The 14709-nt window shown below is 43.5% G+C and overlaps 1 protein-coding gene across 3 annotated transcripts in view; it reads left to right on the top strand.

Moving 5' to 3' along the window:
- USP19 (ubiquitin specific peptidase 19) overlaps positions 1–14709 on the top strand; it is a 56679-nt gene that overhangs the window by 20214 nt on the left and 21756 nt on the right. For 2 of the 3 annotated variants that reach the window (XM_069966800.1, XM_069966798.1), the window contains exons 7-17: positions 2414–2570; positions 2674–2745; positions 2851–2966; positions 4058–4272; positions 4807–4996; positions 5142–5275; positions 6797–6955; positions 7218–7328; positions 9053–9163; positions 9346–9447; positions 10571–10711. In XM_069966800.1, coding sequence (XP_069822901.1) covers positions 2414–2570; positions 2674–2745; positions 2851–2966; positions 4058–4272; positions 4807–4996; positions 5142–5275; positions 6797–6955; positions 7218–7328; positions 9053–9163; positions 9346–9447; positions 10571–10711 — 1508 coding nt within the window. The remainder of the gene's footprint in view (positions 1–2413; positions 2571–2673; positions 2746–2850; positions 2967–4057; positions 4273–4806; positions 4997–5141; positions 5276–6796; positions 6956–7217; positions 7329–9052; positions 9164–9345; positions 9448–10570; positions 10712–14709) is intronic. The other variant, XM_069966799.1, reaches the window with a different exon arrangement.

Here is a 14709-nt window from a genome sequence, read left to right as displayed (position 1 = left end):
TCTGTACTCCCCTGCTGTAATCTGCTTCAGCTGCAGCTCCTACTGTGCCCACTCTCAGCGGTGTCTCAATCACTGCTATGGTGGTGATCCACTGCCAGTCACTGGCTAAGCAGACATTTCCTTCTGTCAAGACTGGGACCGGGCACAATCAAACAGCAGTGGACAAGCTCACTTCTAGAAGAAAAAGACCATTAGCCCATTCTGGGCTGCATCTGTACAAAAGGCAGCCTTTACTTGGACAGCTAGTCCATCTGAATGGCAACTGCAGTAGAATTGCCTGATTGGTTTTAACTTATCTCGGCAATATCAGCTTTTTGCTTAGAGCAGGTCCGGGGGGGGGGGGGGGGGGGAATTAGATGATTTCCCCCGATGGCACATTCTGTAAGGGGTTGTCTGTGAGACCACCGCTCTAACACAAGTTAGGGAAAGCTAATGCACTTGCAAGGTGGCCCATAATCTCCTTTGTGAGGATTCTCTGTGGAGTTTTGGGTATTTTTGCACCCACATAATGCCTCTTCACCAGTTGGCCACGGCATTTATATATTGCTAGTGCTATTGCAGTGCACCAAATGAACCTGCACTCACAGGCTTATTTTAATTCCCTAGTTAATAGAGGTTCCTGTGGCCTGATTCATTACCAAATGTTCAGGAACGTCCTTCTGCTTTTGCAGCCTGTGACTGTGTATGATATGGAGGCCTCTGTCCCCAATCATGACACACTTCATACCTCAGTCCTGGCTTTGAGGAAAGGTTATGTTATCCCAGCCCCCAGCAGTCATCCTACTTCTAGGTTATATTACAAGCTGCGTAGTCATCTTAGGGACGGCAAGAGGATTCTGCTTCCCACCCCCTCAATGTCTTCAACTACAAGTTGTTTATTCTGTTGACTATCGTGCCGAGTTATAGTCACCAGATCTGTCTCAGCTTCCTCGATATAACTACACTTCATCTGGTAATACTCTGGATACAATGCCCTTACAAGACCTGGAAGGTAACTGAAGCAGAGTGCATGGACATTTGCTGTGTAGTAGTGTGTGGGAAGGTGCACTTTAAAAAAAAAAGGCTATGCACTGTGTATATATTACTATAATAAGACCTCAGGTATATAGTTATGTGTTCTTCTTTTAAATGACCTTTTCCTGTGATGTTATAGTTAACTATTCGAAGTACCATTCGCACTATATAGAGAAGAACCACTTTTTTGCAGCACCTAATCCTTTTGTTTTTACCTGTTGATGTTCCGGCAATAATAAATTGTATTTTTTGACAAGCTTATTCACAAGGGACCGTGAATAGTGCAGCAGTTCCTATTGTCACAGACATGGGCCCCATAAGATTTAGAAGTTACCAAAGACATTATTGACCGTATAAAGACTCAAGACCGCATAGGTTTATCCTGGTCCCCAAACTCCAAGGTGACTTCTAATGTGCCTATAATTGATACGTATTGACAGCAGGTATATTATTCCTCAGATTCTACAGAACCTCGTTTAGCAGAGTTAGGAGACATTTCCGTAGACATCGTCCTTTTCTAAAGACCCTATAGTAGCCAAAGGGGTATTGGGATATTCTGCAGCAACTGAGGGATTGGTGTTTTACAGCTATTTGGGTAGTAAACGGTTTAAAGTGTTTATCCACCGTTTAAAAACACGGCCACTTTCTTTCAAAAACAGCATGGCTCTAGTCTCCAGTTCAGGTGTGGTTTGCAATTAAGCTCCATTACCTTTAATGGAAAAAAGTTGCAAAACCTACAGCCAAACTGGAGACAAGAGTTGGTCTGTCTCTGAAAGAAAGTAGCCATGTTTTTTTCTAATACTGGATACCACATTTTAACAATTTTTTTTGTATTTTCTTTTAAAGAGAAGGAGCGCTGCATGTTGATCCATCAGTGGCTGACAGTCTTTTTACACAGCCCTATATGGGACCGTGCAAGGACGCACTCGTTTGCAGTGGCTTTAGAAGGCCCGGCTGCACAAACTGTATCGTTCATGTGGCCATTTAAATGTACAAGGAGGTGTGCGGCCAATAGTGATACATTTTTAGGCTACACAAAAAATTTGATCAGCTGACGAGCAGGCATTTTCCCGCTCCACGATTGATCACTGACACTTTTACATGGGCCGGTTATTGGCTGGAGCATTTCTAGCAACTCTACTAGCCAATAATCCGCCAGTGTAAAAGGGGCTTTAGGACGGGGGAGCGACCAGCTGCAGTGATCGGTGACGGGCCGTTTCTGCAGGAAGAGCGATGTGTCTATGCTCCCCACTCATCTCTATAATCAGAATGTGATGATTATGCAAATATTACAGAAAAATGTATTTCTCATTTATCTGTATTAATAACCTAATATCAAACCAGAATGACTCAAAGATATTTTTATTTATTATTCTCTTGTTACTTCCCTGGCTTGTAGATATAGAGCCTTATGTGAATCTAACCTTTGTGAAGAATGACCATTATGAAAAGGGGAATGATGTGGTGGTTGTACATGTGTACGTGAAAGAAATCTCCAAGGAGACATCCCGGGTATTGTTTCGAGAGCAAGATTTCACCCTGATCTTTCAGACTAGGTAAGAAAAGCTGTAAATGCACAAATTGTCATTCTTACCAGTATCTCTTGTATGCATGACAGTGTTGGCAACTTTTTTTTTTTCTCTTTCTCCCCACCTCTAGAGACCTAAACTTTCTCAGACTTCATCCTGGTTGTGGCCCTGATACTGTGTTCAGGTGGCAAGTTAAACTTCGGTAAGACATTGTTGTGCTCAGCTGTATGGTGTCATTTTAGTTTATACTACCCTGTGTTTATTTACCATCTTTGGGGTTTTTTTTTTTTTTTTGTTTTTTTATTAGGAACCTTATAGAGCCAGATTTGTGCAAATACAACTTCACAGGCGCTCGCATTGATATCTCTCTTCAGAAGAAGCAGTGTCAGAGGTGGGGTGGTCTAGAAGCACCCGCCGCACAAGGTCTGTACCCCGAGTCCTACCTTTGACCTAAACCTAAATGTTCTTGTTACTGAATTCAATTAAAAATAAAAGCTTGGGTGGTATGTCATTTTTGTCTTTTATTAATGGGGGGAGGGTGGAATTAAAAAAACAAACAAACAAAAACCAGGTGTTAAATAATGCTCAAAGACTATGCTGATCTATTGTGGTTTTGCTGTAAATGTTGAAAAGTTTATGCCTTCAGAGAATAGTCAGTGGATACTTATTGCCTCCCTCTGCATTTTCTGAAACTGAACTGTGGTTTGTATATCAAATATCATTTTGTGGGTGTTGCTTTTGTGCTACTTATTTCAGCATCAGGACCACAACTGTAATACAAAGCCTTGCTGCTGATGGAACTCCTTTTTATTTTTTTTTCTGTCAGTCACTGTGGGAGTAAGTGTTCTGTTTTTTGCAGCACCTCCATAAGGAAGCCTAGAGTCATTTTACACAGTCAATATGGGTCTGTGTACAGGGGAAAATCACTTGCCTGGGCTGCATGAATGATTGCTGTATTCTTTGTCCAGCCATTAACCTGCATTGTTATTGGCTGCAGGTCTCCTGTTTACACAAAGATATGAGGCTGATTATTTTTATACCTTCAGAAAAGATCAAATGAGCAGTCAGCTGATCGCTGTGGGTTGTCTGGCTTGTGTAAAATGTGTGCAACAGACAGCAAGAGGTGTAAAATAACTCTTATACTTGTCTCTCCCTGTCCAGTCTTAGCATTTTGCCTCTGTGCTTCTGTTTACTTGCCTTGATAACCTTCTTTCCTATAACAAAAAATACACTCCTATTTGGGCACAAATTTCTGCATTCAGGTCAGCATGGTTTTGCATGAAAAACCACCTTTCGTTGACTTGTATGGGACATTCAGTTTCCTGTGTGTGCAAGCCCTAAGAGGGAAATTGTACGGACCTTGGACAAACGTATAAGAGCACAATATAACCTAAAATGCCCTCATTCTGTTGACCTGGGTCTGCAGTAGCGGTGGAGATTGAAATATGGGGTGTTTTTTGCCTATATGTTGACACACAGCTGCTAAACAAAGCCCTACTTTCCCCCTTTTTAAGGTGCAGTGGGTGGTGCAAAGGTTGCAATGCCTGCAAGTCCTGCCCCTCTCGCCAAAGCGCCATCTGGAGGCAACCAGCACACACTCTCCAGCAAAGAAGAACCTAGAGCCGTGGAAAAGGAAAAGCCCCGGGCAGAGGATGCCAGCTTGGATAAGGTGTCATCCAGGACTGCGGCTGATCATGTTCCTGTAAAACCAGAGCAGCTCATGACTTCGGTTGGTATCTCAGGTTTATGTGTAGTTTGGCAGTTCTTAATGAAAATGTTTAAATATTTTATCATTCTTCACATTAAGGGTGCGTTCACACCTACAGGATCTGCAGCAGATTTGATGCTGTGTTCAGTTATTTAAATGAAATCTGCTGCAGAAAATCAGCTGCAGATCCTGTAGGTGTGAACGCACCATAAATGTGAGTTTACCTTTCCATAGAACCTCTAGCCATACTGAATGACAAGGGGCAGCGTGAGAGGATTGTGGTGTCCTTGTGGGAGGCAGTGACCCATCAACTATTGTAGGGAGAACAGGGCTGCATGAGACGTGCGTTGTGATTACATCACCATAAGCAGCAATACCTAGAGTGCCTATAAGTATCTAATACTGCAGGACTTTAACTAGTTTTCTTGACAGTACTCATTAACTTGACCTCTAACTCAAAAAATGATGCTTATTCTAGGAGTTCTGAGACCATGCATGGATAGTATTTACTCATATGCATGAATGTAGAACATAGTTTGCTTTTGTTTATTTTAGCCTAAGCCGACCTGCATGGTGCCCCCAATGACTCACAGTGCAATGAGCAGCGACAGTGCACAAGAGGAAGAGGAGAAGAGAGTCTGTCTGCCAGGTTTTACCGGTCTGGTCAACCTGGGCAACACCTGCTTCATGAACAGTGTCATCCAGTCTTTATCAAATACGCGAGAGCTGAGGGATTATTTCCAAGGTTAGTGGCTTTATTCCATGTCAGACTATGTGAGTTATTTTTGAGGGATGTGCTACAACCATGTAACCTCTAGTTTTAAAAATATAAAGATGCATTTCTGGTGTCTGTGCCAATGTTTGTTAATGGTGTTTCTTTTCCTTAAAAGACCATTCATTTGAGTCTGAGATCAATTGCAACAACCCCCTGGGGACCGGAGGGCGTCTTGCTGTCAGTTTTGCTGTATTGTTGAGGGCTCTTTGGAAAGGAACTCATCATGCCTTTCAGCCATCAAAACTCAAGGTGAGCATAACCTTGGAACAACTTCTTAAAGGGGTATAAGTCTTTAGTAGACTACCCTGTTACATAGTATTTTTTTTTTAAGTGTATACTTTTCTATGTGGCACACTATATGGACCAAAGTGTTAGGCCCTATCTAATTCAGGTGTTTCATTCCGTCCCATTGCTAAAGGTGTATAAAATCCAGCCTCTGCTCATGTAGTCTGCCTTTACCAGTATTTGTAACAGAATGGGTTGTTTAGAAAATAAAGAACCTTTTACACCAGAACGTGGAGTTGGTGTCCAGTAACATTGAGGAAATGTAGTGATCCAGACAGACTGTGCCAGAAAAGCCACCGCTTTTTCAACTTTTCCTATGTGCTAATCTTGCCAACGTGGCTCTGAATAGTGTTGTGCCTAATTCAGTACGACCCCATCAGGTAAGCATACATATGGTGTACTCGGGTTTGTGGCTCCCTCAGAGTTATTTTCCTGCACATGCAGTGCCTATTGTTTGTATCTTTTATATAAACAGAGAATGGGTTGTATGAGAGAGGTCACGGGTACCAACATGGTCCTGTAATTCATGAAATATCTTCCTCCCAGACTTTCCATGACCTTCTGTGAGTTGTATTACTGAGAAGTGGTAGCGTTTAGGGAGTTCAGCCTCAAAATGGAAAGCACCTAAAGTTACAGTGCTGGGTGACCTAGTGCTCACGTGCATGACTGCCCCAGTGCACAAAGCAAGGTCCATAAAGGCACAGCTGGGTAAATCTGATGCAGAAGAAAGTGACTGCAACGGTGTCAAACACTCTTGGATAGACTAGAACAGAGTGTGTGAGCCAGGACATATAGTCCAACATCTGTGTGATTTCACAAATGCTCTTTTGGATAGATAAAAATAAAAAAATACCCCACATAATCCACAATCTTATGCGTGCAAGCTGTTAAAACTGCAAAAGGTAAACTGACTTAATATTAATGTCTATGGATTCAGAATGGGATGTCCTTAAAGCTCCTGTTGGTGTATATATGCAAAGAAGGGGTCCGTGGAGCCTAAATTGTGAGTTTAAAAAAAATGGGAATAGCCAGATATCCCCCTCTCCAGAGAGAGGAAGCCTGTTGCCAAGGGGTGCCTCCCAGTGGGGGGGAAAACCAAACCACCCTGATACATAGCCCCTTAAGTCCCCACTCTATTACGAGCATTGGGACATAAATAGGGAAACAACAGGGTGGCCCCTTTTAAATCAAAGTCTAACTCTGTTGCGAGTGTGATGACATAAGACAAGGGTTACCAAGGCTAGGCATTAATCCACAGACAGCTGTTTCGGGGTATTTGCCCCTCGTCAGTGTGGAGCAGGATTCCGGCTAGCGGGGCCAATAACAAATCGACCAACAGCGACACCTAACAGGATTTTCCCTTTTTTTTTTTTTTTTTCTTTCATTTATTTTTGCTAAAACTGTGCTGCATTTATTTTCAGGCAGTGTCTACTTTTGCAGATCGGTTTGAACTTAATGTCTTTTAATACATATGCATTTTCCTAGGCGATTGTTGCCAGCAAAGCTAGCCAGTTCACTGGTTATGCTCAGCATGATGCCCAGGAGTTTATGGCTTTCTTGCTGGATGGACTCCATGAAGATCTGAACCGTATTCAGAATAAGCCATACACCGAGACCGTAGACTCGGATGGAAGGCCAGACGAGGTAGTTCCAGAACTGTTCTGCTTCTATTGTTGTTTACAGACTATATAATGTGCTTCAGTGTATGTGATCTAGATACTTTAGGAGCTTTGCTTTATTACTGGAACTGACTTGAGGATAATTACCATCTATAACATTAAAAATAAATGTTCCAGAGAATTGTATGTAGATGCTTGCAGTAAAGTAGCTAAATCTGAATTGCTCTCCACTCCCTTAGGCCAAAGAAGACATTAACTGTCTGTATTTTATTTTTTTATCCTTGAAGGAAGTTGCTGATGAAGCGTGGTTGCGGCACAAGATGAGGAATGACTCCTTTGTGGTCGATTTATTCCAGGGCCAGTACAAGTCAAAGTTGGTTTGTCCAGTCTGTGCTAAGGTGAGAATAGATCTCCTATAGAGTCCATAGTAAATTGGGGAATCAACAGAATGTGTCTTGGCATTTGATTTATTTATGACCCTCCAGACTCTGCTGATTTTTTTAGCTTCTACACAGAATACACTTATGCATTAGTCACAGAACTAATCTTGGTGTCCATGGTAGACCACCCCTTTAACCTTCCCCATTTGGCTTCAGGTAGTTACTGTGACAGATTTTCAGAACTTGTATCCTACATACACCTATACAGTCCAGTATGGGAAGTTCATTCTCTTTTCACTGCAGTTTTGTAGGTTACTTAGTCCTCTTCCTTGCTGTAGGCCTTTTATCAATTTGCTTTGCACCTATGATGTAGTCAGACTTGGAACGCACAAATGTATTCTGGTCTGCTGCTATGGATACTGATTCTGCAGATAATTTTACAGGAATATTATTGTACTACATTTAATACTCAAATCATGTTTAAGACAGTGGTTATGTATCCTGCTGCCATTAGACTGCTGACATCCCCTTTTGTATCTGAATTTCTTGGTGAAAGTCCAGATTTTTATATCTTAAAGGGAACCTGTCACCCCCCGTGCCGGGGTGACAGGCTCCCGACCCCCCGTTAGAGCCCCACATACTTGCCTAATCCCGCCGGGTCCCGCTTCTGTAGGTGGTCGGGTGACTGAGATCTCAGCCGCTGCAGCCCGGCGCGCGCACTGAGAGATGAGTACAACACCCATAGAGAATGACAGGAGAGTCCAGCGCTCCGTCATTCTCTATGAGCGTTGGACTCATCTCTCATCCCGCCTCTGCCACTGAGTGGCTGAGTGGACTAGAAATGTCATGTCTCAAGCCCCTGCAGAGACCAGGAAGTGCCCGGATAGCGCAGACCGAAGCAGCGCGATCCGCGACACAGTGCTGAAACTGGGGAGGTAAGGGGACGTCATTGCCCTCATCCACCTCCGGCCATAGACAAAAAAGCCCCCCAGCCCGGAGTACTTTAAGCCAAGCCAGCCCATTTACATAGAGCAATAAACATTCTCTGCCTGGAAAGTAAAGCTCCCATTAGGACTTAAGTTTTCAAACACAATTATTATGCTGTCCGCTAGACCAGGGCCCGTATGACTACTTTGTAGAATCATGACAAGTCTGATCAGTATGACTGCATGTAAATGGATGGGTCATTGACTGATTTTAAACAGTGTCTAATATATGGGCGACCATGTAACACATAGATTACTGTCATCTTTCATCATGATTAGAGATGAGCGAATCGGGTTCGAGTCGATTTGAACCCGAACGTTCGGTATTTGATTAGCTGGGGCTACTGAACGTGGATAAAGCTCTAAGGTTGTCTGGAAAATATGGATACAGCCAATGACTATATCCATGATTTCCACATAGCCTTAGGGCTTTATCCAAGTTCAGCAGCCACCGCTAATCAAGTGCCGAAAGTTCAGGTTCGGATCGACTCGAGCATGCTCAAGGTTCGCTCATCTCTAATCATGATGTACATCTGACCTGTAACAGACAGGAACTATCGTCAATAGACAGCCCCTTTTAGCTTGGTATGCAAATAAGCATCTTTATATTTACCCTGTGTGCAGTGTTTGCCCTTTACAGGAGCATATAAGAATGTGCATCAGTCCATGTTGCCTTCTGAAGATCTCGCTGTCTGTTGCACAGCTCTGGGCCTTCTGTTCATCTCTAATCTTCCCTCATTAAACTTTGTCTTGCAGGTTTCTATTACATTTGATCCGTTCCTGTATTTACCAGTCCCATTACCACAGAAGCAGAAGGTTCTCACTGTGTATTATTTTGCAAAAGAACCACATAAGAAGCCTATAAAGGTGAGACTCCTCACAGTTGTCTGTCTCTGTAACACATGCTGCTCCAGAACATGGTGGTGCTGTATAGGTGTAAATGAATAGGAACGGCTATTTTTCGTGCATTTTTTCCCCCCTCTCCCTCAAAATATTTAACAAAACAAATATATATCCATATAACTGTTTAAAACTTTTCTCCCTTCTAGTTCTTGGTCAGTATCGGTAAGGAGAACTCCAGTGCGGCAGATGTTCTGGAGTCAATATCTCAGAGTGTCCGAGTGAAAACTGAAAATCTAAAGCTTGCGGAGGTATTTTGACTCTTTAGTGCCAAGAATCTGATCCCATCTGGTCAAAGTTTAGAAATCCTTTGTGAAGTTCCCTTGTTTGTTCCCAATGAGTGGTTGTTCCATATTTTACATTAACCACCTAAGGAAGATTTTACTTAAAAATGTGCCATACCAGGTCCTTAAACTCAGTCCAATGTATCCTTACAGATCAGGCTTAAAGGGTTTATCCCCTTTATGCAATAAAATGGATAATTAGTGGATCATTGGATGTCTGACCACTGTGACTTCCCCTGATCTTAAAAAGAGCGGTCAGTGGCCCCCAAATGAAATTACTTGTTGTCTCAGGGCTTCCAAACATCGCACAGAAGACAGAAGTTGTTTTCATGTTTTTAGCCCTCTGGTGTGGCTTTCACTTCTATTGGATTGGTAGTAGTAGGAGGCTGCTGTTGTCTCCGACTGGACCAAGTGGAGCCTCCAAATCAGATGTTCAACCTAGCCCAAATCTGGGAATATATATATATATATATATATATATATATATATATATATATATATATATATTTTCATTCTGCTGTCTTAATATTGGCAACTGTTTTTCTATAAGATGTTCGTGTGGGGTTGCAAGTGACAACTAGGAGCACCCTGCTTTTATTCTCCTTTTGTCTAAAATCCAGGAGTCCTGAGAATATTTATAAAAAGCCCCTTGATCTAAACATTTAGAGAAACTATAAAAATAAAATTATCTAAAAGCCCCCGTCATGTCATAAACCTGAGTTATCCAAAATTACAAATACGGGAATTTTATACACCACAAAATGCTCTTTGGGGAAGAGGTATGCTGCAAATTAATGTTTTTGCAGAAGGGTGAATGCTGGCTCACCAGTGCCACCTACAGGAAGCTTGTAAGTCTGTGTCTAACCTCTAGAAGATTTTCCTTTTTTTTTTTCCTTTTTTCCCTTTTTAACCTCAAGAAGATGACACATTACCCACTTCAGTGCTCCCCACTCAGCCGACCAGCATTATGCACTGTACAGATGAGGGGTTAGAAGCCTGAAACAGTAGATCCTGTGTGTGCAAATAGACCCTCATGTGTTTTTGTGAAACTGCCTTGACCTGAGTTTCTTTACATATTTTTTCCTCTTAGGTGGTGAAGAATCGTTTCAACCGCATGTTTGAGCCATCTTGTTCTGTGGATTCTGTCTCCCCCTCTGATCAGCTATTTTGCTTTGAGGTTTTGTCTCCTGAACTCGCCAAGGAACACGTAGTTATGCTACAAGTCCAGCAGGTAATTGTTAGTTCTCGGCTTTATCTCATGAGTCGTCCTTTAGCAGGAACATGTTTTCTTTATGTAGGTCATTTCCTTCTCTGTATTTTGCACAATAACATATTTAATGATGGTGATCCTCTTAATCCTCCAGCCTTTAAAAGCCCTTGGGAGGAAGAAGGTTAGTGTCTTATCAGAGAATTGCTATTCTGTTCATGCCAAGTTTATTACTCTTACTAAAAATTGCATCAGGACAAAAGACATTTCACAAACAATACAAAGGTATTGAGCAAAAGGAGAGTAATGTGAATAAATGGTTTCCTATTGTTAAAGGAAATCTGTCCGCACCAGGAGCCGTCTTGAGGTGCTGAGTGTGTATTAAGTGACCGTTAACTAGTTAGAAGGGTACTATTGCTCCCGGGGAGGGTATGCTGCTCAATTTCATATCTTCCACCATAATAAAGTGTCAAAGGGGAGTTGTGGTGAGGTGCTGTTGCCGCACTCTAGCACTCCTCACCACTCCTTCCTCCTCCTTTTTCTCCTTTAAATATTCTGTGCTGAAAGGCCTCCTGCATGCTTCTTCTGTTTTTCTCTAGGTCCCGCCATTTAGGATGTTTGATATGAAAATCCTTAGGGGTGTTTCTCGGCCCCACAGAGTACTCCCTCTGCCCGCCCACTGCCTCTTTTGGTGACTCCTGCCATGCATATTTATATTTACATAATCAGACCAGTCTTTTGAAGCGCATGTGCAGGAAGAGCTCCTTTACAGAGAGTCTGCGATCCTGCGCATGTGCGTCAAAGATCGGCCTGATGCAAACAAACCTGCTGATAGCCGCAGCTTGCACCTTATACATGGCAAGAAAACTTGTAGCCCAACAGTGGCTTGATGCATTGCAACCTTCTACTAGAGTTGAACTAATTTAAAGAAAAATAATAATTAGTTGGTGTCTATGGAGAAAGCCATTTCACTTAGATGTGGCGCTTTCAAAAAACATTCCCCCAACCTGACCAGAAACAGCTGACATGATTTAATTTGCTAAAAAATATTTCCCTTCTCATTGGAAATTGCAATATGTTGTTGCTTAGGATATGTGTTTTTTTAGCTCTCCCGTCAAGATGCCACATTGGGGTGCTCTGTTTTAAACATGGGAACGCAGTGAATCAAATAGCCATGTAAAATAGTGTTATTCCTGTGCTATGTGCAAAGATGATTGCCACAGGCATAGACATACTCTTTTATGTTTGTTATAATAAAAATAAAAAAATGACATGATCTAAAATAAATAAATAACTTCAGTGTGCAGACGCAGCCAGTGCTGCAAGTTGTGGTTTCCGCTGAGATGTCCCGTGTATCGTTGACTTCTGTGCACTAGTGTTGCACGATGCACCGAAATATCGATACTACTATCGATATTTCGGGTAGAAAAACGGTTCGGTACCAGGATTTCCTGGTATCGATACTTTGTTAAGCTGCATAATAGCGCAGCTTAATATAAAGTACAGCGCAGAGACCACGGCCGGCAGCTAGCTGAGCGCCGGCCGTGTTCTGTGTGCCGCCCCCTGGTGTCCCCTCCTCCGCCCGCGCGCTCTCCGCTCCCGGTGGCGCCAACTTCAAATAACCGGCACATAGCGATCGCTAGTGCCGGCTATTTTACAGGGTAGAGGCCCCCCCCCCCCCCCCCAGAGCCACTCCATATGCAGCAGAAGTCTGCTGTATATGGAGCGGCCCCCACTGCTAATGACTGCAGCCCGCGATATTACGGGTGGCAGTTATTTAACTATTCCCCCCGCTGCGGCTGCGTCCTTCCAGTCCTGCCCCACATTGTCAGCCCCGGCAGCCACCTCTGCACCGCCAGTCCAGCCCTTCATCCACCCCTCCCCTCCGTCCCCCGGGACCCGCCGCTGCACTTTGCGGTCCCTCACACCGGCCAGTCCCCTCCCAGCATACCTGCTTGTGCACAAGAAGGTATGCTAGGAGTTGTAGTGCACAGAGGTATGCTGGAATCGGGAGGCTGCTGCTGCACAACTACAACTCTCACCATACCTTCTAGTGCACTACAACTCTCAGCATACCTCTTTGCACAAAGAGGTATGCTGGGGGTTCTAGTGCACAAGATGTTGGGAGTTGCAGTTGTGCAGCAGCAGCCTTCCGACCCAACTCCCAGCATATCTCCTTGTCCACTACAACTCCCAGCATACCTTCTTGTGCACTACAACTCCCAGCATATCTGCTTGTGCACAAGGAGGTATGCTGTGGGTTGTAGTGCACAAGAAGGTATGCTGGGAGTTATAACAAACAAGGAAATATGTTGGGAGTTGTAGTTGTGCAGCAGCAGCCTCCCATCACAACAACTCCCAGCATACCTCTTTGTGCATTACAACCCCCAGCATACCTCTATGTGCACAAGAAGATATGCTGGGAGTTGTAGTGCACAAGAAGGTATGCTGGGAGTTGCAGTTGTGCAGCAGCAGCCTCCTGACACCACAACAACCCCCAGGATACCTCTGTGCACTACAACTCCCAGCATACCTTCTTGTGCACAAAGATGTATGCTGGGAGTTGTTGTGTTGGGAGGCTGCTGCTGCACCACTGTACCTCCCAGCATACCTTCTTGTGTACTACAACCCCACCATACCTCTTTGTGGACAAGGAGGTATGCTGGGAGTTGTAGTGCACAAGAAGGTATGCTGGGAGGTACAAGGGAATTAAAAAGTGTAAAAAAAAACCTAGGGAAATCCTACTGTGCTGATCCAGGGGAAGGCGAAAACCCCTATGAGGCAGATGACAATTAAAAAAATTTCAGAATAAAAGTTCTAATAATCCCCGCCTTTCCCTTTTATTCATGTCAAAAAATAAACATTTGGCATCATTGCATGCGGAATTGTCCGAACCATTAAAAGTAACAAAAAAAGTGATCAAAAAGTCACATAAATAAAAATGTGGTGCATGGGGGCATCATACCCACAGTCTGGGTGAGGGGGGGGGATGTCATTATATTTGTATTTTAAGTGCTTTTTTTCAAAAGTATCGAAATGGTATTGAGTATCGGAAAAAAAAGGATGGTATCGGTATCGAACTCAAAATTCTGGTATCGTGACATCCCTACTGTGCACAAGCGCTATTCTAAAATAATAGCTGATGCAGAAGTTTCATAGAGCTCCAGTCCCATCTGCACAGCACTTCTAGGTTAGGCAATGTGATGTCATAGGTCAAATCAGTGGCTGAGGGAGGAGACCACTGCAACCACTGACTGGCTGAGTAGGCCTGTGATGTCACACCTCAAAATTTAGTTGGCAGATAAGACAGCCTTTAAAGTCTTAAAAAAATACCCCAAAAAACAATTTTGCATCCGAAAAAAGGCCCAAAGAAACAAAGTGGGCATGTAGCCCTGCCTGTTAGGTGACTGTTTAATTAAACATCAGCTTTTTAGCACTGGTTTGTCTTTGCACAATGACCAGTCCTTAAAGTGCTTAAAGGACAACTCTGGCGTTTTTCTATTTTTAGCTTATTTAACACGCATTACAAAGTTATATAACTTTGTAATGTGTGTAAACGGCCTGGCCCTGATCCCCCCCCTCCTCAAAAGTTAAGTAAACTATACCTACCCGATTACAGTCGACCCCTTCCTCTTCTCCCGGGTGCCATTTTGTGACTATGTCGTCACAGCAGGGGGCGGGCCAGGTCTTCATCCTCCTCGGCATCTTCTGTTAAAGTGAATGGGACATGGAATGGGCTGGACCGCATCACATGGTTTCCAGCTTGCTCAGCCCTGATTGGCTGAGCTTGCTGGAAGCCATGTGATGCGCTCCAGCAAATGAAAAGGCTACCGGCAGCCTTTTCTCCCATTCACTTCACACGGACCCGGAAGTAAGGGAATTCCGAAGATGCCGTCCGGAGGTGACAGAGTTGCGGGAAATTCAATTGCTGATAGTCACCGGAGGGATGATGAGTATGAACTGTGTGTGTGTCTGTGTTGTGTGTGTGTCTGTGTTGTGTGTGTGTCTGTGTTGTGTGTGTG

This window comes from Dendropsophus ebraccatus, chromosome 4 (genome assembly GCF_027789765.1).
Source record: "Dendropsophus ebraccatus isolate aDenEbr1 chromosome 4, aDenEbr1.pat, whole genome shotgun sequence".
Lineage (NCBI taxonomy): Eukaryota > Metazoa > Chordata > Amphibia > Anura > Hylidae > Dendropsophus > Dendropsophus ebraccatus.
The sequence above is the reverse complement of the archived record's forward strand: the minus strand, read 5'-3'. Positions and strand labels throughout refer to the sequence as shown.